The sequence below is a fragment of the Pleurodeles waltl genome, chromosome 8, assembly GCF_031143425.1.
Source record: "Pleurodeles waltl isolate 20211129_DDA chromosome 8, aPleWal1.hap1.20221129, whole genome shotgun sequence".
NCBI lineage: Eukaryota > Metazoa > Chordata > Amphibia > Caudata > Salamandridae > Pleurodeles > Pleurodeles waltl.
The window spans coordinates 1186652950-1186680448 of NC_090447.1; the positions used below are offsets into that span (position 1 = coordinate 1186652950).

The 27499-nt window shown below is 45.8% G+C and overlaps 1 protein-coding gene across 1 annotated transcript in view; it reads left to right on the forward strand.

Annotated features, from left to right (window-relative positions):
- Positions 1-27499, forward strand: part of VWA8 (von Willebrand factor A domain containing 8) — a 1423713-nt gene that overhangs the window by 673162 nt on the left and 723052 nt on the right. Inside the window, exons 24-25 of the mRNA XM_069205432.1 lie at positions 13316-13435; positions 26721-26926. Coding sequence (XP_069061533.1) covers positions 13316-13435; positions 26721-26926 — 326 coding nt within the window. The remainder of the gene's footprint in view (positions 1-13315; positions 13436-26720; positions 26927-27499) is intronic.

Genomic DNA, 27499 nt, shown 5'->3' on the forward strand with positions numbered 1-27499 from the left:
TCATTCCCTAAGTCTCAATGTATGCTCTGACATTTGCCAATTTGGTCATTTTGGTAATCCACATTATAACCAGGCCTCTAACTTGATTAAAGAAGCTATCCATTGCTCCAGTAAGGAAAGCGGTCCACATACTTCAGGTGGCACCTAGTGGATCCTGTGTTCTTAAATGTAGCAATCTTAAAAGTAGGCTTCCTTCTTCAGTTCACTCTGTCAGACTGTTTTGCAATCTTATGGAGCTATAATTGGTAGGACTGAGTTCTCCCTAGCCCTCTCCTTCAATTAACACTCACCACTGGTCGAATGTTAACACAGTAGATCTGTGTGACCTCCTCAACAAATCCAAATCGAACCTTTTGGCTAGGACGAAGGCCAATGGTGACATAAATGTAGTGGGTCTAGTGGTGAGGGACTGGATCAGCTCATCTTTGGATGAAATTACTTATCCTGCTTACTACTTTACCTAAACCTAAGCCCATACCACAGGCAATATGTTTTAAAATTTCTTGGAGATCCTCCCACCCCCATTCAAAAAACTGTCATCCAGGCAATAATCACCTCCTGCCTGAACTACGGGAAAGTGTTATATCTTGCCATGACCCAGATGCTGTTAAGAAGGCTACATACCTCCAGAACAGGGCAGCTTGAATGCTACTACAGATTGCCAGATATATGTTTTTCTTCTCTCATCTGCACTGGCTTACTGTTGACACAAGAATCAAATTCATTCATCCTATTTCTGGTCTTTCGGCCTCTCCAGCATCAGGCCAACCATACGCAAACTGATTCACCCTGCAGCCCATCCAGATCCCTTAGGTCAGCCACTCTGGGGCTTACTTGTGTCCAGAGTCTAAGTAGAGCTCGAGCGGTCAGCTGCTCATTTTGGATACTAGTTGCCAAAATCTGCAGTTAGCTCTCACTCCAGTCACGCCCTTGTTTGACACCCATGAGCTTTATAGATTTTAAAACATAAACTTGGCTTATCATTTTTTTAAAATAATTTTTAAAACCACTTATAAATTTTGCTTCCTTTCAGTTTTCCATTCTGGCCCTTGTGAGGAGAATGCAATTTGAAGAAGAATCTCATTGAAAGTGTCAGAGTGGAAAAGTAAATAATTACATAAATCTCACAATCCCAGGACATAGACAGCAGAGGTGGACATTTGTGACAGGCTCATACTGCATTGATATTGTTTGTCACAGAGATTCCGAACTAGTATTTCATTTATGAGGCAAAGTAAAAATACCATAGTTTGCTCTAGGTCCCTGCAATATATACAGGAGTGCAGCCAAAAGTCGGTTTCAATAAACCTTACTCCACTGTGCAGATACGCTGTACTGAACTGCTTTACACCATGACTAACGACAGCCCAGGGGTGGGATCTTTGTAAACTGTCCACTCATACAGTTAAAATCTCGAGTTTTGTTTGATTATGAATCATCTTTTTTATTTTATTTGTTGTCTTCTGGGTTGCTTGAAAACATACAAACGCTTATAACATACACTTGACAATGCTAACCCTTTTTTGTCAGCAGCAAAATTTCTGCTTGGTTAGCATAATCTAAACTGGTATTTCATTGTTTTCCTGTACAAAATTAAATGAGTGTTGTTTGATACACCGTGTACTTTTAACTAGATTTAACGTTTTTCCTTATCATAATATTGTAGTCCCAACCACATGTATTGAAGAAGTGTCTAGGACTGTGCCTAGTTCTCTGTCTGGCTGTTCATGAAAACACAGAGAAATCCTCAAGAAAGCACCATTGTTTGGCACAAGTGCTGTACATTTTTCTAGTTAATAGTCAAGAGGCGAAGTGAGGGTCATTTTTACTAAATATTGCATAATCAGCAGGTTTCTGGAAAAAAACAAAAAACAAAGATAGGTTTCTTGAATGTCTCTTAATGTGGTGATATCTTGCTGGGTTATAAACCTGTTGTGACTTCTTTCACATGCTGGCTTTTGTCAAGCTGTCTAGCAGCAGAGGAATGACTATATGGGCATCATCGTATTATTATTAGTATATGGTGCACAACTAGCTGCTTTATGTTTGTTACATTCTCCTGGAGTTTCATTGTCAGTGGAAAACGTATTTTTCGGGCTATGCTATTGGCGGTACTTTTCCTAGCACACACTATGTTACTGTGTGAATCTCTAAGAGCTCATTAAGATCATTGTAACTGGGCGGATAGATGTGTGTTTCTATTAAACGCTTACCCCTCTCATCCCTTAGAAGGACATGGAGGGAGCTTTGACTTCCTTGCTAATGCCTAACATACACTTAAGATGTTGAGCTTGGGGGCGTTGCCAAGATGGCGGCTAGAGCGGACGCCTAAAACAGAGCTCCACTAACGGCCTACAATTATCCTTTAAATTAAGGATACTAAACACCAAAAACTCGGAGCAGATGTCGTACTAAAGACGCAGGTAGCCCCAAAGCCCGAGGGGAGTGCGGTGCTTGAGACCTGCACTACGCGCGGACCGAGAACACAGGGCCTCGACGACGGGATGAGACAAACACGAAACAGAGGCCGAGCTGGGGAGCCGTCGTCTGCCTGCACGTGTTGCTGACGAACCGTGGCCAGAGAGCAGCCGCACCCGCGGAGGGGACCTCGCTACCCAGCGCTGAACAGTGAAGACCCCAGAAGACGAAAGCACCAAATCAAAAGGAGGTGAGGAGAGCTGCCGCGGCAGGGGTCTACAATTATCCTTTAAATCGAGGATACTAAACACCAAAAATTCGGAACAAATGTCATACTAAAGACGCAGGTAGCCCCGGTGACCTAGGGGAACGCAGCGCTTGGGACTTACACCACGAGCGGACCAAGACCGCAGGGGCTCGATGGCGGGATGAGACAAACACGAAACTGAGGCCGAGCTGGGGGGCCGTCCCCGGCCTGCGCGTACCGCCGGCGAACCGTGGCCAGGGAGCGGCCGCGCGCTGCCGCGCCTGCGGCGGGGCCCCCGCTACCCAGCACTGAACCGTGAAGACCCCAGAAGACAAGAGCACCAAACCAAAAGGAGGTGATGAGAACTCCCACGGCGGGGGCCTACAATTATCCTTTAAATCGAGGATACTAAACACGCAAAACTCGGATCAGATGTCATACTAAAGACGCAGGTAGCCCCGAAGGGAACGCAGCGCCTGAGACCTACACCACGAACGGACCAAGACCGCAGGAGCTCGATGACGAGATGAGACAAACACGAAATTGAGGTCGAGCTGGGGAGCTGTCCCCGGCCTGCGCGTATTGCTAACTAACCATCGCCAAAGAGCAGCCGCGTGCCACCGCACCTGCGGCGGAGACCCCTCTACCCAGCGCTGAACCGTGAAGGCCCCAGAAGACAAAAGCACCAAACTAAAGGGAGGTGAGGAGAACTGCTGTGGCGGGGACCTACAATTATCCTTTAAATCGAGGATACTAAACACCAAAAACTCGGAGTAGAGGTCGTACTAAAGACGCAAGTAGCCCCAAAGCCCGGGGGAACGCGGTGCTTGAGACCTACACTACGCGCGGACCAAGAACACAGGGCTTCGATGACGGGATGAGACAAAAACGAAACAGAGGCCGAGCTGGGGAGCCGTCCTCGGCCTGCGAGTATTGCTGACGAACTGTGGCCAGAGAGCAACCGAACCCGCGGCGGGGACCCCGCCACCCAGCAATAAACCGTGAAGACCCCAGAAGACAAAAGCACCAAATCAAAGGGAGGCGAGGAGAACTGCCGCGGCGGGGGCCTACAATTATCCTTTAAATCAAGGATACTAAACACCAAAAATTTGGAGCAGATGTTGTACTAAAGACGCAGGTAGCCCCAGAGCCCGGGGGGAACGCGGTACTTGAGATCTACACTACGAGCGGACCAAGAACACAGGGCCTCAATGGCGGGATGAGACAAACACGACACAGAGGCCGAGCTGGGGAGCCGTCCTCGACCTGCGCGTGTTGCTGACGAACCGTGGCCAGAGAGCAACCACGCGCCGCCGCGCCCGTGGCGGGGACCCCTCTACACAGCGCTGAACCGTGAAGGCTCCAGAAGATAAGAGCACCAATCCAAAAGGAGGTGAGTAGAGCTGCCGGTGGGGGTGATGGGCCGCAGGTGCCGTTCTCTGCGGGGCGGCCCGCGTACTACTGAGGGTCTTAGAAGCGATCGAACACGAAGCCCCCAAGCAATACAGCCAACAATACTGCCCACCCTCCCAGACCCACAGATAAAACATGGTTAAACCTAAACCCCCAAGAGGACAATCTGAAACAGGCATCAAGACCCCGCCACTAGAGTCAAACATGGACACCACAGCCATCGCCCTATGTAAAGTGACGAAACTCTAGCCACTCACTCCATAAAATTCGACAGAGTATTACAGGCCGTGCTGGAAACCAAAACCTCCCTGGAAGCCAAAATAGATTCAGTAGCAACGGAGGTCAACATCTTAAGAGCTGACCACCGCAAACTGACGGAAAGGGTTACCACTAACGAATCAGCCATTGTAAAGATCCACCCTGACATCGAGGACCTGAAAGCCAAACTTCAACACCAAGAATCCGAAATAATAACGCTACAAAGACGAGCTGAAGACGCAGAGGGCCGATCACGCCAAAATAATATTAGATTCTTGGGATTTCCGGAACGGATAGAACTCCCAAATGCAGAAACCTTCCTCGAACACTGACTAAAAAAAACGCTTCACCTTTACTAACGGTGGAACAAGCTCATCGGATACCGGGAGGCCCACCGCGCCCAGGAGCACCTCCTCGACCACTGATAGCGAGATTCTTGAACTACAGAGATAGAGATGAGATCCTACGGGAATTCCGGTCCTCTGGTCCTATAAGCATAGAGAACGCACAAATCACGGCCTATCCTGACTATACAGCAGAAGTTCAGCGCAAGCGCACTTCATTCATCAAAGCAAAGCAAATTCTACGAGACAAAAATATACCCTACTCCCTCATGTACCCGGCTAGATTGCGAGTGGTAGACGGCGAGAGAACCCATATCTTCCCGTCTTCGGAGGATGTATGGACATGGATACATGCAAAATGTTTCACAGATCACGTTGCCGAACAAACTGAACAAAAAGACTGGCACACTCCATGCTCTCGCAGAGGGAAAAAAATGGGCTTGGGACCCAAATCACACCCATCCAGATCGCAAGCAGAAGCTGAGCAACTGCAAGTCATAAAAGACACTAACATGTTCTCAGTCCTACGCTCAACACTCAACAACGAAACCAGCGTAACAGGCTCAGACTCACCAAAAAGCAATAACAGTCCCCTGTCGTCGCCTATGTTATCTGGCCCAACTTTTACACCGCGCACGGCCGACGATCTCTAAAGGCTAAAAACGTCTTTGTCCCCACAAGATGAGACCACAAAAGGACACCACCCCGGTCTCAATAGAAGTAATAACACTAAGGCCAAAAGACACCAGACGTCCCACATGCGTACACTGGCCCCACTCGAGGACAAGCTCAAGGACACTATTGAACTGGATACCGCATACCGGATAATGTGACTTTGTCCTGAGAACAGGAAAGCTCACAAAGGAAGCGAACACATCCGAACAGGCCGACTTCGCTGACCACCCCCCACATCCATTTCGACCCCACCCCTTAACCCGAATGGGTTACCGCATGGACATCAACCGAACTACTACCCAAGTTGGCACCAGTTGTGCCCGGTTAAATCCATTACTAGTAAACTATCCTCTCTTTACTTTTTTTCTCTCTTTGTCCTCACCCTAACTGTCACCATCATATTCTGGAATCGGCTGTGCTGGGGGGGAGGGAACGAATGGGGACCAAGGGAAAAAGACAGAGGGTCAAACCGAAACTACTTGTAAAAGCGCCATATCCAACATATAACAACAAAATACAATAGGGTCCTATAACATATTAACATGGAATGTAAGAGGAATAGCGAACATGAATAAGAGTAGTAGAATATATGCGTATCTCAAGCGACACAATACACATATAGCTATACTCCAAGAAACGCACCTATCCGCTCAAGAATTACACATAATCAACAGCAAATGGTCGGGCACAATATACGGCACTAAAACGTCCACATACGTAAAAGGGGTCCTAATCTGGATTGCCCCTGGGATCCCGTACCTGATAAATGAAACACAGATAGACACAGACGGCAGATATGTCTACTTGAACGGTGAATTAGACGGCAGACAATTAGCCATAACTGGCATATCTGCACCCAACACAGGCCAAGGGGAATTCTACAAAGCTACATCTAAATCACTAACACATGACTTATCAATGCCCATTGTGTGGGGAGGAGATTTCAACGGAGTCCCGGACGTATTCGCTAGATAGGTCACACCCCCCACTGGAGAATACACACAGCAAGAGACTATCCCAGACATTAAAATCCTGGATTTCAGATAGGAGACTACACGACATTTGGAGATACCTACATCCCACAACTAAAGAATACTCCTTCTACTCCCCGGTACACCAATTACACACACGCATTGACCTAATACTATGTACAGATGAGATCACGCACCTAATCAAAAATGTCTTCTACATGGCTAAGACTCTGTCCGACCACTGCCCACTAATGGCCACACTACAATGGGGCAGACAACATACATGTATCCCCACGTGGCGTCTACAGCCCACATTGCTACAAGACCCCCACTTCCGCAAAGAAATAGCAGACAACATTGATACCTATTTCAAAACCAACACGGGATCAGCATCAACAAGGGCAGTGGAATGGGATGAACATAAGGCAGTGATGAGATGCATGTGCATGACCATAGCGAGTGGAGTCAAGCGTGCACTGACGGCAGAACTCAGGGAAATTGAGAAAAATAAACGCAAAGCAGAGTGCAAAACAGCGATACAAGGCGACGCTGGTAACGACATACTCACACTTCAAAAGCAATGGCATGAAGTAGAATCCCGACTGAGAAAATTCGACTACCGTCACTTCACGAAGCGCCTCCACACGGAAGGAGACCGCTCTAGTAGAATGCTAGCATGGCTGGTGAAAGGAGAACAAAAACGAGCTCCTATCAATGCCATTCGTTTAGATACAGGCACAATAATCAATACACAGACAGAAATAAATAACGCCTTCAGGCACTACTATGGCACCCTGTATAACGCAGGATCTCCTCCACCTCCAGAGCAGATAGAAGCCTTCCTCCAGTCTGCTCAGTTAACCCGCTTAACGGCGATTCAAATACAAGAACTAGACAAACCCATAGCTATAGATGAAATAAAACAGGCCATACAACAATTAGCCCACATTAAGGCTCCAGGGAGAGACGGACTCCCAATTGAATACTACCAATCTTTCCCAACCCAGACATTGACCCCTTATTTAGCAATGATTCAGGAAGCATACGCCATGGGGAGACTACCCGATTCCCTACGAGAGGCAATGATAGTAGTCCTCCACAAGAAAGATCGAGATCCTCTGGATGTCCGCTCGTACCGCCCATTATCATTATTGAATACAGACTGTAAAATACTACAGAAAGTACTAGCGAATCGCCTTCTCCCAATCATATCTACCTTAGTTCACCCAAACCAATCTGGGTTTATACCAGGACGGAACACTTTCATCAATATTAGAAACCTGATACGTCTAATAGCGGAGACACCAGAAACAGACACTACACGAGCGGCAGTATCCCTCGATGTTGAGAAAGCGTTCAACACACTAGAATGGCCATTCTTAATGGCCACACTAAAAGAAATGGGATTCGGCAAAGCATTCATACGTTGGATATCAGTCCTGTACGCTGACCCAAAAGCGCGAGTCAGAACGGGAATGACCATCTCTGAGGAATTCTCAATAGGACGTGGCACCCGGCAAGGCTGCCCCCTGTCACCACTCCTTTTCGCGCTAGCAATAGAGCCACTCGCAGCCAGACTGCGTACAGAGGCAACACGCTGGGGCATACTAGGTGGAAAGAACCACCGCATTATTTCCCTATATGTGGATGACGCATTAATATTCCTCCGCAACTACCCCAAATCCCTACCCGACCTGCTTCAACTACTGAATTCTTTCGGGCAGCTATCTGGACTGCATGTGAACTGGGCAAAATCATGCCTGTTTCCAATGAGACTGCAACCAGACTGTCAAGATAACCCGGACACTATACATGGCTTACAATGGAAAAATACCACTTTTAAATACTTAGGTGTGCATATCTACCACAATGATGCAGATTTAAGAGAAGGAAACTTAGAACGAATGATCAGATCAGTAAAAAGCTCACTGCCCTTCTGGTGCTCCTTACCATTATCACCGATAGGTTGAGTCGCAGTGGCTAAGATGATAGTACTCCCCAGACTACTATACTATTTCACTGCACTACCACTAGTACTACCAAAATCACTCTTTGTACAATTAACAAGAATACTGACTGACTTGATATGGGGAGGGAAACGACATCGTGTGGCCCTGGCCAAAGCTTACCTTCCTCTAGAAAGGGGAGGGATGGGTGTCCCACAATTTGAAATGTATTACGCAGCGGCGCAAATACACTGGATTATGAAGTGGCTGGAAGACCCACACGGCCCAGAAATCAGCGTTCTAAGCACAAAATTAGGTCACTCGGATATACTAAGATGGCTCCTGGGCCACGAGGTCATCCCCTAACACAATAATGTATTGCTAAAAATAGCTGAACGCATATGGCGCCGATATGTAGACATAGGAACACGAACTCCGCTATATTCACCCAAAATGCCACTACAGGCCACACCAGGAGTAGATAAACTGCACGGCACACTAGATTTATCTACCTGGGTAACGAATGGAATTAAGACGATAGGGGACCTCTTCTCGGAGGGACAATTCCTCACCTATGAAACGCTAGCTGAAAAATACAATCTAGGCAGCAGCGAATTTATCACATACGGGGCAATACAGCGGTTGATACGAAACACATGGAGAAGCAGTAATAATGAACCACAAACATCACCAGTCCTACACGACCTACTCCAGGGATTGGGAACACAATCAGATATTTCTTGGTTATACAGGACCCTACAAGCCAACCCAGAGGTACCACAATCACAGGCCAAGATCAAATGGGAAGAGGCAATACGTACACCTCTGAGCACACAAGCATGGACCATGGCTCTCACAACTACACGCGAGGTGTCGCGCAACGCCCGCTTCCGTTATACACAATTCAACTACCTACACCAAACGTACTTAACACCAGCCAGAATACAACGCATGTTTCCGCAAGCAGAGTCTGACTGTCCAAGGTGCGGTCACTCACCAGCTGATTTCTACCATATGATATGGGATTGCTCACCAATACTACACGTATGGCAAGATGTAACCAAACAAACCGCACTCCTGACCGGACTGCCCCTATCCCCAACCCCCGAGTCCTGCATCCTAAGGATACGCAAAAGACGCAGTAAAGATAAACAGAAACAGAGATGCGCAGACCTGGCGTTCATTATATTAAAACGACTTATCGTGACGCATTGGAAATCGCCGAGTGCTCCCAGCGTACGCCATTGGGCATCGGACTTACTACGATGGGCGGTGGCGGAGATACAAACGCTGCGCGCGCTCTGTGACAGGGGAATAATAGTAAAGGGAGTGGAAATATGGGAAGCATTCATAGAACAATTGGAAGAGAAAGATGATACCCGCCCCCCCCTGAACTACACACACACACATTAAATTAAACGGCATGATTCTTACCTAATAAGAGCAACAGCACAATTATACCGAAACAGAAGACCTACCCAGACATGGAAAATGCGCGAAACATGCACAAATACCGTAGCTGCAACGCACAGAACTACACAGATCCCCCATACCCCACACTAACACTCTCTATTGGACAATAGGAGCAATGATCAATACCTCACCTCTCTCCAACAGCCCCTCTCCCTGTCCTGACTAGCATTCCGACGCCCAAAAGAGCCTCAAAAATATCTTCAAGGTGTCCTTTTTCTTCCTTCTCTGTTTTTCCCCTCTAGTCGTTATTGCAATGCAGAAACAAAATGTTTACTCGTACTCATCTGGAATCTGATAAGGCGATTAACCTACCAAAGTATTAAGATGTACACAGAATGACTAAAGCCAATAATGTAGCCTGCTGTACTATTATGATCATGCTTGCAAACACTGCACTATATATAACAAAAGTTAATAAACAGATTTAAAAAAAAAAAAAAAAAAAAGATTTTGAGCTTTATTAAAGCATTTGCTCTCTCAGTTTTACTCAGGCCGTTATTAACCAGCTGCTGGTGTGATGGCATGGTAGAAGATGTTTGGTCTCTTTTGGTTTTATTTATGAGAGATGCAACACAGAGATCATTTTTAGGGTTGAGCGCAAAGCGCTCTGTCCCTGTTATCTCTCTACGGGCTTGTAACCACACCCATGTCAAGCCCATCAGTTTGGTTAGTTTGTGGGCTTGCCTTTTACAATTCGCTTCATTTCATTAATGGAAAGCATGCATATGTCATGCCTTTTCCGGTGTATAGCCCTCCTCGAGCACACCTCCAACTACTGAAAACATACGAGGCTCCATGTTTTCCTTATGGTTTGTGGACTACTTTTTCTCTTTATTTCACAGGCAGCGCAATCTCGCTGGGCCGTAGTAAAGCGCTTTGCATGACATCGACCCTGTTACATGCCTAATTGCACTTTTACCGGCTACATGGATAATTGCACTTTTTCCCATATGTTTCACTGCAAACGAACTACTGTTTCCTTTTGTGTGTCTCCGTCACACTTCATGGTAGCCGTGGGCTCACTTATGTGAAACTGTTTTATTTTTCAATTCATGTGGCAAGAAAAGTCTGGTTAGGAGTTTAAAACTCGAATAGCTCTAATTCGAGCAAACGCGAGACCCGTTGCATTGCAAATGCTTGTTGTTAAATATCTGTTCTTCTCTCCACTGACATATTTTGGGCTGTTCTAAAACAAAGTTGTGTAATTAAATTTTTTTTGCCTTTCCCTCCTACCTTAAGCGAGTTAAAAGTGTTGGCAAAAGAGGGTAAGATGCATTGTTATTGGAACTATCTACTTGTCCCTGAGCATTTTCCTGTGGCTTATTATTAGTACTTATATCATCAAGGCGTGAACTTCTGTAATTGGTTGATGGGAACATCTCTGACTTGAACACAGGAGCTCCAGGGAACATTAGTACAATGGGATATGTTAGAAGCCAGTTCCATGTAGCCTTGTTTCAATTTATTCCCTAAAAAATTTAAATAAACAGGATAATTCAGTGAGTGTGATGTGTTATATTTCTCTTCTAACTTTGTCAAGGTACATCTTTGGATTGAGGTTGATTGGGTTGATTGTACTTGGGCATCCGAATCACTACAGCATAGAAGCTCTTCTGTTAAATGTTCAGCCACAGAATGTGAAAAAAAGCAGTAAACTAGAGTTTTATGTGTCTTAACCGGCATAGGTTAGATCAGGGTTCTGCAAAGTCGGTCCTGGAGAGCCAGGTCCATGCCAGATTTTTAGCATATCCACATTTAGAAAAATGTAGATTTCTGAAATATCTTTTTTCTAAACGTGGATATGCTAAAAACCTGGCATTAACCCGGCTCTCCAGGACCGACTTTGCAGAACCCTGGGTTAGATGATGTCCTTGCAGGATGTTTACCATTGCCCTTGTTGTGATAGATCAACAGATGAAAGCCAATAAACGAAAATAACAGTGCTGTTCATTCATTTTAAAAGATGTTTTTTTGCCCAGAATGCAGTGCCGCTTTCCTCCCGGCCCCTTGCCGAACCTCTGAGCTGCAATACCCTGCTTTTGCTTTCCTTGCGTATTACAGCACAAGCTACTGTCTCATCCAGGAGGCAGCTCTTTCTTAACCCCCCCCAGCAACAATTGGCCACATTTATTAACATTCTTAAGTGGGGAGGGGGCTCACAATAGCCCCCACCCTCGTAAATCTGACAGAGACTTATGCTGTGGAAAATGTTCCAAGGTTGTCTGGTCTGCCAGTCCCATGAACCCAATGTACTTTGCCGTGCTTGTAAAACGGATTACTGGCCGAGACTGCAATATTTGATATTTTAAATGTCAGTGGAAGCAAGTGAAGGGGAGCAGCAAAACGTACTTGAGTTAACATTTCTCCAGCGACCGTCTGCTCTCCCTCGCATACAATATATGTTTCACGTCATCTACTACATGTAGAATGAAAGAAAAAGCAACACAGATTATGATACCTTCCCCATCTCACTTGAAATGTTTATTTCACTTGAAAGGTGTATTTGTATTTGATACATTGAAAAGATGATTGTATATGGGTTGTGTCTGCCTTTGTTAGAGGGTGTGCTCTGAAGCCACACTGCTCGTTTAGTTTAGCACAGCAGTGTGTGTGGAAACCGGACAGTGCCATTTTGCGGAGCCTTTCTCAATTCTCTATACAGGAGAATGCATCAGAAATTGAATATCACTTATTTACACTTCACTTTGATTGACAGGTGTAGATAATTGTTTTGGACTGTGACGTGGCTTCTTCTGGGCCAGGCTTGTTAACTGCAGGTGCGGGAGGGATGGATCCATGCATTATTGCCCGGATAGCCAATGACAGTGTAAATGAGTGATGTCCAGGTGAATTGTGTGCAAATCCATCTCCGTGGATATGCTGAAAACCTGCCACGGAACGGCCCCTCGTGGCCCTGCGGCGGACGCCAGTTGTTTAGACCATCTTTGGGACGAAGATTGTCCTCGTCTGCTCAGAAACTGATGGTTACTCTGCAATCTTCCAGCCCTTCATTTAATGACAGATAAATGTACAAGGGTAGTGGGGTGTAAACCAACAGAACAGGCTCGTGGAGTAATGGATTGTACTGTTCAAGAGGTTTGGATAGTCAAGCCCCACATTGATCTCCAACCTGGGTAGACATTGCTTTGCTGCTTGCCTTATGCTCTCAGGGTTCACCATGTGTTTAAATGTAGAATGTCTCATTCCTCCGAGGAAGGGGCGTCGGGGGCTTTGTTCAGGAGAATACCGACTCCTCCGTGTGGGGCTATTGAATCGCCGTCTCTTGATTTGTTGGGTTCTCTTAACAGCTGAGGAGAAATGTTATGAAGTCATCTTGATCGTGGGTACTGTAAACAGGTGCTCACTTTATAATCATTCGTTTAAAGATTTAACCATGGCTAACAAGAGATGTCGCTGCCACCCACCCGATTAATTTATACGCTTGTTGTTTGAATTATGACTTTTGCCGCATGTGGACGTTCAAGTTTATTAGCTTAAAAAAAACAGAATGAAATGAACGTATGTAGCCTAAGGCCGGATGAGTTAATATTCGTTTTTTTTCTTCTTCAGACTCTTCTCAGGCGAACGGAAGGCCCAACGTGATCGCGATCCACCCCGACTTCCGAATGGTCGTGCTGGCGAACAGACCGGGATTTCCTTTCTTGGGGAATGACTTCTTTGGCGCGTTAGGCAAGTAATTAACCTCATTAAAGGTTTTAAAGGAGGGCTCGAGGCTGGGGTTGTGGTAATTCTGTATCGACGTTGCGGAATCTGCGCTCTGCCTTTATTTCCCCTACCTACAGCGTCTCCTCCAATCAGCCGCGCAGGGGAGTTCATTCCCAGGGCAGTCCATCAATGTCGTGTAAGACCCTGTCTTCCGCATGACAAGGTTTCTGTTTTGAAAATGTAAATGCAATTTATGAAAATATGCTTGTGGCTACAGGGATAGAATTGCTTAATTTCAGTCAGATTTCTGCTTGCACGCACACATTTTAAAGGCGTATTCAAAATGCACAAATAATTTAGTAAAGAATTCTGAACCGCATGCTGCAGGCAACGGATCGCATGCATAAAATACAAGCTTTGATTTTTGGCTGCCATCAAATCATGTAGTGGAGCAAACCAGCCCACTCTCGCTGTGTGCAGTGTGGCGCTAAATAGCAGCTGGGTACAAATTGGCACCACCGGGGACGTTTATGCCCAGGTCTCTTCTTTTTGTTGCTGAAAAAATAGTATATTAGTTAATACATCATCAACGATAATGACAAATGACAGTACTTCACTTTGTCCCTATGTCACAAAGGGGATGTGCAGTAAAGATGCATTCCCGCTCCGGTGAAAAACAAGCAGGCAGGCACACGTCAGTTTTTTTCTTCAGCTGGCAAAGGACAGAAAGAGAGAGCCCCGTAGAGAAATGATTACATTTTTTTTGTTGCTCTGCACGGCTTTATTTAAGTAACGCGCCGGCGCAATTATAGCGCTGGGAAAAAGGTGTCATTTAATGAGCCCATTAAATACCCCCTATATCTTTTGCTTTTGAACTATCCAGTTTTGGACTTTTACTATGGGAGTCTCACTACCCGAGTCTCAATCACAGTAACTGCTGTGGAAATGGACTAAGAGTGCTAATCGCCAATATCTGCCTTTTAATATAAGTGCCGCGGTTGGTTACATGTGCACAAGTCAGCACAGCTGTGTGTGCAAGTCTGCAGGTTGCACATTTAAGACTACCGGAGCATGCAGCCTAGTGTATGCACACAGGTAACCTGTTGCAGAAGAAACCCTTCTAGTATTCTCACCGACCTGGGCAGCCACTATAATGTGAGTAGATTTTCATATTGTAGGTCTGTTGTGCTTACTGAAAGTCTGCAGTGCTTATACACATTACAGGCAAAATCTTCACCAAAGTACAGTTTCACCCTACTAAGGCCTACAAGGTCCAGTCAGGCATCAATCATAAGGTAAACATGCATCCCAAGTGTAGATTCCCAGCCACTTCAATCATAACTACACTCCTTATGGCATTTAAAGAATTGTCATATTTCCCTTTCAAACTTTTGTTGAGAAAAGATCAGGCAGCTGTGTCAGTTAGGGGCGTAGCTGAGGGAAGGTCTTTTCATAGACCACTTGAAGTTGCCAAGGTTAAACCTCCCACAATGTTGTGTAGGATGGTTGGGTTGGGTTGGGATCGGCCGGAGTGATGATTTGTGACCCAACGATTGGGCAAAGGTTTTCACCTTTCATAATTTTCCACCCCCATTTGAAAACACCTGCAAACAGGTGCAACACTTGAGAAGGCACTGGAATTGGGATCGACAACGGTGAAAGAATAGCCAGCTGGAAGGAGAAGCCACTTAATGTCAGTGCAACAATGGACTGAAGAAATTTAACCCCAGCTGGCCCCCAGGACTAAAATAGGTCTCTCCAGGGTCAGTAGCATTGACCCCCTTGCAACCCAAGAGGTACAATTGGGGGAATGGACCTGCTGGGAGACCCTGGATGGTTCCCCATGGACTTCTGTGGATTGGTCTGTGATTCCGCTGACACACAGGTGTCGTTAAAGTAGGCAGAAGGTTGTGGGACCTGGTCAGTACAACAAAAAGAATGTTCTACGCCGATGCTGGAGAGGCTGTAGAAGATTCCCCCCCTTTAAAGTAGGACAGATTGGAGAGCCCAGCCAGCTGACAGATCTGATGAAGGGAACAACTAAATTCAAACATCCAAATAAAGTACTCTTTAGAGGCCATGAGGCCTGATGAGAATGCTCCTGGTGACTAGAGACTAATATTGTGGAACTCTGTCCTATGGGGAAGGAGAAAACTGCCTTTAAAACCTGGTCCCAGGAAGGTCCACGACACCGGGACGGGAGGGAATGGGGATGGGGGCTGCTCCCCCAAAGCCACTTTCAACCCAGGGGACTCCATCCCCTGGGGGCTGACAAAAAAAGAAACTGTTCCAGTTGACCCCATCTCCCTATAACAGCACGATCAGACTGGGTGAGCTGTAATGCTCCCTGGATGGTTGTATGCCGCCCCTGCTCCCTGTGTCCATGTCTGGAGGTAATGGGAAGCACACCGCCCGGATACAGGAGGGAGAAAGAAGCAGGTGCTGGCGCCACATAGCACACAACACCAGTGTGACTTGGCTGGACCTTACAGGAGTGGGGTTCTTACGTGGCCCTAACAATGAATGCACTCCGTGTGCTTCATCAAAGGGGAAGCAGGATCCAGCTTTAACAGAAAATGGAAAGATGCAGCACATGCCAAAAAAAAGAAAAGCCTCACCTCAAAGTGGCAAAATCTCTCTTTTCATATACACTCTGTGGGAAAGGGGATCACAACACTATCCCCCATTTGATAGGAAATTTGCATAGTGTTCTCCTTGTGGTGTACCAGGAGGGGCAGCGGCACCACCAATGTTTGTTGTAGAATGGGCTTGGGGATCTGCCAGAGGATCAGCAGCCACCCAGAAGATGCCCCATTAGTATCCCTAAGTCTCCCTGGGAATTTAATCTCTGACTATAGGAGAACCTTTCCATGTTTTTAGAGCACTCCTGGAGTCTATGCTTTTGCACATGGGCTCTGAAGTGCGGAACCCCTTTTGGTTGGTCCTAACTCTGTGGTGATGGCATGGTTAAAGTAGAAAAAAGACAATTTGATAGAGACTTCTAGATGCAGATTACTTACTTTTGGATTTTCCAGGCATCAGTCTGGATCCAGAAGATTTTCGTGAGCAGTATCCCTGCATGCTGTCAGTGACGTTGGTCGGTTCTACATGTGTCATCGTCAGCGCTGGGATGACATTGCGGTGCCTATATAGGCACCACCCTGGCATGCTGATGTCAGTTTTTTTTTGCCCCCAAACCAGCCATCGCTGCTTCAGAGAAGAACTACCCCCCTCAGATGTTTTTTGACTGGCTTTTTTTTATCCTTTTGTTGAATATTTTTGAGGATTTCCTCCTGGTGTGCTAGATCTTGTCATCTAGGAAGACAGGATTCAAGCGCTGTGCAGCCTGTCATCGCCGGTGACGGAGCCGCACCTTGCCTGCCTTTGGTGTCTGGAGTGTGATAACATCTCAAAGTCATGCTCCGATTGCCACAACATGCGCCTGAAGGCTTTTAGGTTGCGGTCCCTAAAGCTCATGGCGGCCTGGCATGCGACTGTGCAAATCGAAGTCCTGGTTGAGAGGAAGGTCCCGGGACTGGTTGTGGAGGCCAAAGTCATCATCATCCCACTACAAGTCTTCAGGACGGTTGGGTAAGTCGAGGCACAAGAAGAAGCGCAAGAAGTTGAAGAGGTCTTTGACTTTGCCTTGTCCTTAGGCCATCAAGATGAGGGAGCATGAGCATTCAAGGCCTGGTTCCTCGGAGCCAGCATCTGCACTGACTTTGCACCACCCTAACTTTCTGGGATTCAGAGCGACCACCTGCCCAGCTGACAGAGTTCTGTGAGGCCTTGCACCTAATTTTTGGGTGGGCCGACCCCTCCAACACGCCTTCCGGCCCTGTGGGGTCAGATTGGGCCCCATCTCCTTACGTGCCAGCAGCTTCGGCCTCTGCTCCAGCGAGCTTTCAAGGATCCATTCTTGGAAACAGGCTGACACCGGTCATACCAACTCGACCTTCCCCAGCCCCTGTGTCGATGTTCCCAGCGCCGTCCCCATCCCCATTGTGATCCCCAACTTCGACCCAGAGCCAGCAGGTGCCTTGTTTCCTAGATTAGAACCTGGGCCCTAGTCCTTTGGGCTAGGTCTTAGGGAGCCTCTGAAACCTACAGAAAACCAACCCTACGGAAGAAGACCAACCCTGCGGAAGAAGACCCATCTATTATCTGGTGTGAGGACCTGGGTGAAGCCAGTGTACTGGATACTTCTTCAGATACAGGTCTGCTTCCTCCCCTTACCATGACTATGGAGGAGGGAGCTTCATATGGGATGGAGGTACAGAGGGCAGCTGAGGTCCTTGAAATTCAGTTGCCTTTTTGTGGCAGTCAAGAGTAACATTTTTGCAGAGGTGTTGCACCCGTCAGTTTCCTCGTCAGAACCCCTACTCCTGTTCAATGACACCCTTACTGACATCCTATTGGGGACCTGATTCAAACGAAACACAGGGGCTCCTGTGAATAGGACAATCTGCTGCCACCCCATCCCAAGTGATCCAAACGTCCTCACCCTACACCCTACCCTAGAGAGCTTGGTGGTCCAAACCTCAACATCCCAGGGTGCATTCCCTTCCACCCCCAATCTCCCCGAACAAGGAATCCACAAGGCTGGACTCTTTGGGGAAAAAGTTGTTTTCTTCTGCCAGCCTTGGATTGTGGTCTTTGAACACTGCATGTCTTCTGGGCCGTTACTCCCACACTCTGTGGGTCACGGTTGCGCAAGTGCTGCCATAGGTTCCGGGAGAGGCCCAGGCCATACTATCAGGCTGTTGCCGATGGAAGAGATGTAGCAAAGTTCACAATACAATATGGACTAGACACAACCAAGTCACTGGGCAGAGCAGTTTCATTGACAGTGGTCCTGAGGTGCCACGCCTGGTTGAAGATGTGTGGCTCTTCGGGGATGTCCAAGCAATCGCACCTTTCTATTCAGAGAAAAGGTAGATTCGGCCTTGAAGCGATTTAAGGACTTTCAGGCTACGGCCAAGTCCTTGGGCCTCCTGGCGGTCCCCGTCATTCCCAATCTGCCTTTTAATACTTTTCTTGGCTACAGAAGGGGCTTCCAGCAGCACCAGTTCCCTCCCAGCTAACAGGTTGCATATGCTCCGCAGCCTTTGCATGGTCAAGGACGTGGTGTCCACAAGCCTTGTGGGTCAGGTAGCTAGTGGTCAGGTTAGACCACCCCTCTCGCAGCTGGAGCCTCCAAGCTTTCTTAATCTGCCCCTTTACCATCATGGCCACCCATTTGACGGCAGGACTTGCCATCACCTGCTCCCATTGGCAGTCCATAATATCAGACAGGTGGGTTCTGCATATTGTCCAGAGGTGCTACTCCCTCCTCTTGAAGACTACCTCTCCCTCCATGCCACCATCTCATGTCGGGCTGATGGAGGATCATCTGTCTCTTCTCTACGAGGAAGTCACAGCTCTTAGCCGAGGGAGCTATAGAGAGGGATCTTGTTCCAGAAGTAGGCTGTGGTTGCTATTCCCACTACTTTGTGGTTCCCAAAAAGGACAAGGGCCTTCATCCTATTTTAGATGTCTGAACCCTCAACCTCTTTCTGAAGAAGGAGAAATTCAAAATGATCACATCGGCTCTGATCTTGTTTGCCCTGGACCCAGGAGACTGGATGGAAGCGTTGGAGACTGGATGGTAGCATTGGACTTGCAGAATGCATATTTCCACATTACCGTCCTGCCTGCACATAGACTTTACACCATGCTTCCCTTTGGCCTTAGCAGTGCCCCTCATGTGTTCACCAAGATGATGCTGTTTGTTGCAGCTCATTTGCAGGGATCAGGGGTACCAGTGTTCCCCTATCTCAACATCTGGCTACTGAAGGCAAGCTTGTCCCAGGCAGTCTCCTCCCACCTTCAGACTACGGCAGACCTTCTGCATTCTCCGGGGTTCACTATCAACGTGCCAAAGCCGCACCTGACTCTCTCTCAGGCGCTCCCTTTCATTGGAGTTGTTCTGGACACGGTGCAGTTTCTGGCAAATCCTCCTGAACGGCAAGTCCAGGATATTCAGGCTTATTCTGATGTTTCAGCCCCTATCCTGGAGTTCTTTGAGAATGACTCTGAGGCTGCTGGGCCTCATGGCCTCCTGCATTCTGCTAGTGACACAAATGCCTGCTGGCAAATGCGGGCTCTACAGTGGGACCTGAAGTTCCAGTGGGCACAGCATCAGGGGAATCTCTCTGACATGGTCTAGATCTCGGAGGGAACTGCGAAAGACCTGCATTGGTGGATAACGAACTTCAATTGAGTCAGAGGCAGACCCCTCTCACTTCTCCAACCAGATCTCACAATAGTGACAGATGCTTCACTCATGGGATGGGGCAGCCATCTGGGAGAGTTGGAGATTAGAGGGCTTTGGTCTCCGACTGAAGCAGGACTCCACATCAACATGCTTGAGCCCTGAGCGATCCGACTGGCATTGAAATCCTTTCTACCATCCATCAAGGAAAGGCTTGTGCAGGTGTTCCTGGACAACACTACCTCCATGTGATACTGCAACAAACAGGGTGGGGTGACAATCCTTTGTCAAGAAGCCCTGCATCTCTGGACTAGGCTATAACGTCGGGGCATTTTTGTGGTGGTTAAACATTTGGTGGGCTTTCTGAACGCCAGCGTAGACGAACTCAGTCGTCAGTGCGTAGCGGATCGTGGCTAGCGTTTCTATCCAGGGTGCCTGGTCTGTTTCAGCAGTGGGGAAAGCCTTAGTTAGATCTGTTCGCTACCACGAATAATGCGCAATGTCAGCAGTTTTGCACACTGGCGTTTCCAAAGCATCTCTCGCCTGGAGATGCTTTTTGTCTCGAGTGGAGCTCAGGCCTCCTGTCCACTTTTCCACCCAAACTATTCCTGCCTAGAGTTCTCAAGAAAATCAGGAATGACCGGGCACAAATAACACTTGTGGCTCAGGACTGGGCCCAAGCTACTGAGCATGGCCATTGATTCTTCAATCAGACTGCCCCTTCGGGAGGATCTTCTGTTGCAGCAACAGAGGGGGTGAGTTCTTCACCCAAACCTGTCCACTCTCTGCCTTCTTGCGTTGGAGATTGAGCGTTAGCAGTTGACAGCTTTTGACCTTCCTCCCGAAGTCTGTCACATTATTCTGGCAGCCAGGTGTCCCTCTACCAAGACAGTATGCGCCTGCTGTTGGAAGAAATTTGTTACGTGGTGTACAGAGAAACATATTGATCCCCTCTCTGCCTCCCTTTATGTAGTACTACTCTTCATTCTTTCCCTTGCCCAGCAGGGCTCTGCTCCTGGTACTGTTAAGGGCTATCTATCAGCTCTTTTTGCTTTCCTGCGGCTGCCTGATCAACCTGCCTTGTTCCTAGAGGGTCTTGTTCATCTTTTGCCTCCTTCACCATTTATAATGCTTCAGTGGGAACTCAGTCTAGTCTTAACATTCCTAATGTGTGCTCCCTTCAAGCCTTTCCACAATTATCCCCTCAGACTTGTGACTTTGAAAACAGCCTTCCCTGTGGCAATTGCATCTGCCTGCAGAGTAGGTGAGCTGCAGGCCTTATCATCTAAGCCTCCTTATCTCCTTATCTCTCTGTCTACCCTGACAAATTGGTGCTTTGCACACAGGCTTCCTTTCTGCTAAAAGTTGTCACCCCGTTTCATATAGGCAAATCATTTACACTGCCTACTTATTTTGCTCCTCTATATCCCTCAAAAGAAGAGGAGCGACTCCACCATCTGGATCGAAAAAGTGTTGTATTTCGACCTTGATCGAAATAAAGAGTTCCAGGTGGACGACCAACTCTTTGTGGAGTATGAAGGTGAGAAGAAAGGTGGAGCAGTGCAGAAGCGGACTAGCTCTAGATAGGTCATGCTCTGAATTAAAATCTGCTATGCACTGGCCAAGAAGCAACCTCCTGAAGTCATGCAAGCTCACTTAAATCAACACTAAAGCTGCAACCACTGCATTAGCAAGCAGAGTTATTTTCCTGGACATTTGCCAGGTACTAATGTAGGCATCTCTGCACATGTTTACCAAACACTACTGCTTGGACAGTCATGTCCGTAGGTATGGTTGCTTTGCCCGTTTGGTCCTGCAGGACTTTTTTTTTTTTAATTGGTCCACAGACCCTCCTCCTGGGAGGTGTTGCTTGGGTCCTAGTTGTTCACACCAGTGGTCAGTACACATCGTGGCTTTGCACTTCTGGCATGGAAAGTCATGAAAAGTAACTGATGTCAGCCGCCTGGGTGGCGCCTATGTAGGTACCTCAACATCATGCCAGCACGGACGATGACGCATGCGAAGCCGATCATGCCACCTGAAGGCGTGCAGGGGTCCTGCTCATGAAAATCTTCCAGACTCACGCCTCAGAAATTCAATGGTAAGGAATCTACAGCTAGTGATCATCTCCACCAGATAAGTAAGGTGTTTGCCAAAGGTAAGTAACTTGCTCATTTCTCCCATTGAAATAGTTTACATATACGCATTATTGACTGACAATATTACCAATGCAATATTATAGTGTTTAACCAAGGTCATACAAACTTTTTACTGACAAACAGTTAAGTCCAAAGTCAATCATTTAATGTTCTAATGACGGTTATTGACATAAATTGAATTGCTATATTGACAGTCCTAGGGGTAACAGTGAATCATTACAATCCTTAATGCATGGTGTTGTAAGATGATAGTATCCCTTTTGATTTCAGTGGTGTTGTACTGCTTTAATATACTATATTTCTACTTTTATCAGTGTGATGATACACTGACAAAGCCTGTAGGCCTGCCTTTTTGAAAATGAACTCCCCCCCTCCCAATATTGTATCCAGTACAGGTGGGGGTATTGTGGTTTTAGGGTTCAATGTCCACTAACAGTGTAATGTTTTATGAGGGTTTCACCATTACTAGTGAATGCGCAATAAAGTACATTTCCTATTTTTATAAGAAAAAAGCCCTGGCTGGACAATCATGTATTGAGTATTTTTGTTGCATACCAGTGAGCAAGGGTACTTACTAGCCCACACCATTTCCCCTGAGTAGGCATTTGGTACCCTGAGACAGTCAAGTGCTACAGTGGCGTACTTGGTTGCCAGTAAAGAAAAGGCTGTGGGCCAGTCACTTGTGAAGGACTCACATCCTGCAGAACTAGTAATCCACTTTCTACATTGAGATTGCCTGCAAAGCAAGGTGGGCAATCTGTGTGGCAAAAGGAAAGATGGCAGTGTTTATGTCAGAGATTCACAAGCAGATCACATCTAAGGTGTGTCTCCTTTATGTATACTGCTCTTCAATTTTTTAATTTGGCTTATGCTCACAGTTAGAAAAAGTGTCTGTAGTTTCCTGAGCACCTTAACTGAACTCATTAGCTATAGGAACTTCGGAGGTCACATTCCAAAGGAATTCCATGGAAATGATTAATGCCATTTTCGAAATTCCATGGAAATGATTAATGGTATTATGTGTATAACATTGCCCTTTTAGGTAGTCTGTCTCCTCAGTGTCCGCTCAAATGTCCACTCAGACTTTTACCCATCTAATGTGTTTCTTATTTTTTTGCTCAAATGTAAGTCTCTCCCCATTAAGATCAACTTCAGCCATTGTTAAGGGAGGGCAGCCTTTTATGGTCTCCGCTGTGGACCCATCCCCACCTCTTGCAGACAAGACTGAATGTGATATGTCTGCCAGGACACCAGTTGTGAGGGAGTTGGCCAAATATATGGTAGGAGGATCAGCAAAGGGATAGGCGTAATGAAGGGAGATTTACAACATGTTTTTTACTTGTAAAATGGTTAGCCCATTTTGGTCTAAGATCCATTCATTAATCTATGATATAACTGGGGTACACATTCAGATCGATTTCCTGACTGTTGCTTTGGGGATATTTGCTAACCCCATACCTGTGGAATGGACGGATCAGGTTCAATGTTGATCGAGCTTATATCAGCTTTAGGTATTTCTGATTGGAATTTGACATCTGTTACTTCTTTAAAAAATGGTGGAACCTACTTTGTTCTACCCATGATGCAGACAAAGTATTATATGCTACGCTTTATGGTACCACTCACTCTAGACACATGGGACGCTTGTGATGTCTGCTTGCAAGAAAGTAAACCTCCATAGATGCCCCTCTTTCACTATCTAATTAATCCCCTCTTAAAGGGGTCTTGCATGATGGAGGTTTTTGAAATTCCATGTTCTCTGGGGATATTAAGTATATGAATCATGTGGATCCTTCTCCCTTGCTCTTCTGCTTCTTCCTATCTTGTAGGGACTGTACTTTCTTGCTCTTCTGTTTTTCTTGTCTCATTCTCACAATGGCATGCTATACAATGTAGCTTTTACGTTTTATGTTACAGAATATGATTTTACTTTATAATTGTTCATGTACTTTCAATTCAATGTTCAGCCTATGTTTCTTACTATGTTTTTTGTTTTAAATCTGATACGTTATAGGTTATGTGATGTAATACATTTCAAGGCTTTCTTTCTTTTAAAACTTAATAAAATATTCTGGAGTAATAGAAGGCTTAACTAATGAGGGAGGGAAAGTGGGCGGAACAAAGAGAGTGGGAGAAAACCATTGCACTGCACCAGAAGCAATGAACTCTCATGAATCTCCTGGACTGTTATTTTGTCTCACTTGCCGTAAGTATCTCATCCTATTGGCTCATTTTCCATGCGTTCAACTATCTAGGATTTTAATCTCTTAGTTACTTTATTTAGTGCAGGTACTTCACTCCTCTCCCAGGATGGGAACGGAGAGCAGGCTACTCAAATCTGTGATGGACAAGGTCCCAAAACACTGTTCTTTTACTTGATTTTTAAAAAACATTACAGTTTTTGAGCTATCCTTTATGCAGAGCGCAACTCTATTCAGCTATGTGAAGATTTACATACTTTCTTCTTGGAGAAGAATTAACACAATGTGGCAGTGACTGGAAGTGATTGCTAACCACTCAGCACATCACCCCTGCCGTCCAACCCAACTTTATTGGGATTTCGCCCTGCCTCCTATTTTGCTCATGAAGGGTTAACCCATTCTGCAACCTTTAAAAGCCACAAACTCACATTTAATCTCTTATCATCACTACTTTGCATGCAGCTCACATCCTTCGTTAACCACCTTGTGAATTTGTCTACATCAGATAGCTGCAATCTCATTCCATCACTAAAAAAAGGTTTATTCATCCCATTAGTAAAATAAAATCCCTCAATTGGCCTCTTCAGTTTTGACCAACTATAGATAGTTTACAGACTTGGCAGTCTTGACTAAAATATTGATAAAGATTCTAGTTGCCCAGATTCAGGAATACCTTGATAATCACAATTTGTAATTAGGCTATTACACCCATCATTGAACATTAAGTACTTTATAATTGTTTGGGTATGCTTGACCTCTTTGAAGCAATTAGACACATGGTGGATTAACCCAGTATCCCAAACAAAAAAGTACACTTATTGATTTGTTCCTGCTAAAGTAGTCTCATAGAGTTTTCTATTGCATGCTAGTTGTCAGAGTAGGAATGTCCTCTTGTCAGGTCTCATAGGGATTGCCTCACTCACCAACTCTTTCAAATGTACAATTGGTAACTTATGTGACATTCTAACAAACATCAAAGTAGGTGTCTATTCCTGTGCTAACGATATACAATTAGCACATATACTTTCACAGAATTGGTCCTCTATACTTGAATGTCAACAGATCTACCGTAAGACGGAGACCTGCATTCCAAAGAATTATCCCCAGGTAAATAGTACTGAGGTGAAGATAATTATTTTTAGGTTAAAAGGGAACAATCACCGATCTTTGCCTTAAACCGACAAAGTCTTTGTTCATAATCCACCAGTCTCCACTATAGTCAGGAGTTTGGGCTTTCACTTTGACTCCAATATAACACTCAGTGCACACGGGGGGGCCTTGTTTTGGAGCTGGAGCCACTGGATTTTTAATTTACGACACGTTTTGTATCTTCCATCATCCACTCATAAAGTTTTACTGGTTGCAACAGTCAACTCCAGCCTACACTGTTGCAACTGTTGCTAAATCGGTTTGCTTACGTTCCAAAGCTGGTGCCCGGAGAGAGTCCAGAATGCTGCGATCTGACTGACTATCTGCCTGCAAGGAAGAGATCATGTGTCCTTTGCCAGGAGGTCCTTTACACTGTCTTCCAGTGAAAAGCTGTGTCTATTTTAAGACAAGGTCTTAACGTTCAGTTGCATTAACAACATGACACTCTATTTGCTGGCTAAGAGAGACGCTTTATACACGCTCAGTCAGAATGTCACAAGCCAAGAGAAGTTGATGTTACCCATTCCTCAGTGTAACCTCCAGTCTCCTTTCTGGTTCTATCCTTCTGGAATTCACTGCCTACTAAAACCGGACAGCTAACCAAGATGTCCACCTTCAGGTAAGGTCTTAAACTTTGCTTGCTACAACTTTACGTATTCATTCATACATTCTAGAAGTGTTAACAGAATACCCAGAGTCAGCGCCTAACTGTATGAGGGGTCCAAGGAGAGGGGATACTCAAAGTTGTGCTTTATAGGAGGGTCACTTATCCTTACGAGTTCCCAGTTTGTATGCACTGCTAATCACTCTAAACACTTACCCATCGCCTTAGTACCTCGGGTTTCTTTTCACTGAAACTTTAAGATTGCACTTGGTGTGTTTATTGTTCTTCACGTTTCATCAGGAAATCAGTTTACCTTAAAACCTTTTTTGCAGGTGGGTGGTTTTTTGTAGCTGTTGTGGGAGGATTACATTGATTGTGCCAGGGTAACTACATTTTGCACTGACATTTCTGAATATCTGATAGGTGCAGGTGCAAGTTTTCACCAACATTAGATCACCCAAGCGGGGAAAATGTCATTTTGCTCAGGTCTGTGGGGCAAAATGTAGCTTTTTTTTCAATGTCAGATGAGGTAACTGTCGGGCAAACATTGCACAGTATCTTTGCCAGTGAACTCTCTAAAATCTCGGTATGTTTCCTTGCTTGGAAATTATTATCCTAGCCCTACCTTTGGCAGCACTCTCATTCTCACCTCCCCTTTCTGAGAGGTCTTGGGGATTTTTCTGCTCATTATTGTTTGTCCATACAACACTGTTGGCATCTTTGGAGGAAAGCAGCGGCTCCTGCAAGGATGTTCTCACATAAGTGCTTTGTGTCGTATTTTATTGTATTAAATTATAATTAACATAGCACTATGTGAATGTTTGTATCAAATACCAGGAATTAGGTACAGAATTACATATTAATGCCAGATATATACATGATAACAGAGAATACATTTTTGACTAATCAGTTATATTTTTTGTGTTACATGTGATATTTGCAGGTGACATTTTCAGTTGCCACGCCGTGGATAATCCGGTGCCCCAGTCAGAGCTTGCCATGCTCAGGCAATATGGACCCAGTGTCCCTGAGCCCGTCTTGCAGAAATTAGTGGCGGCTTTTGGTGAGCTGAGGAGCATGGCTGACCAAGGAATCATCACATACCCGTACTCCACCAGAGAGGTCGTGAATATCGTGAAGCACCTGCAGGTAATATTTGTGATGTAGAGCAACACTACAGTAGAGCACAAGCCATGCTTCATGTGGTGCTGTGACATTTGTGTGTGTAACAACATTACCCCTGATGGTTTCAATTAGCAAAACTTATTTTTGGTTTGGCCTTAATGCTGTTTGAGTTATTCAGATGTCAAAGCATAATATGGGCTGACTTTCGAGAAGTGAAATTACATGAGTTGGGATTGGTTTAGCTGCCAGCCTCATGCTACAGGTTTGAATTTTTGCTTCTCCGCCGTACTCTGCAAACAGCATCTGCCCTTTCAGTTTCTTTTCAGTTATTTTGGCGCCTTTCATTTTATGTTGTTTTATTATCATAGTTTAAAATTGTATTTATATAGCGCTCCCTTCCCCTGGCGTGGGACTGGTTTGCAGCAAGTTGTAAGCCACTCTGGAACCCAAGGTTAGAGGTACTTAGGTAGTAGAATCAGTGCTTAATTTGTGCTTGTTGTTTCCGGTGCTGAGCACCGGCACTTATTTTTGTGGGCCGGGGCTTATTTTTCTGCCTCATGCATTTGTTGCGAGCAAAAGACACATATTGTAAAGACG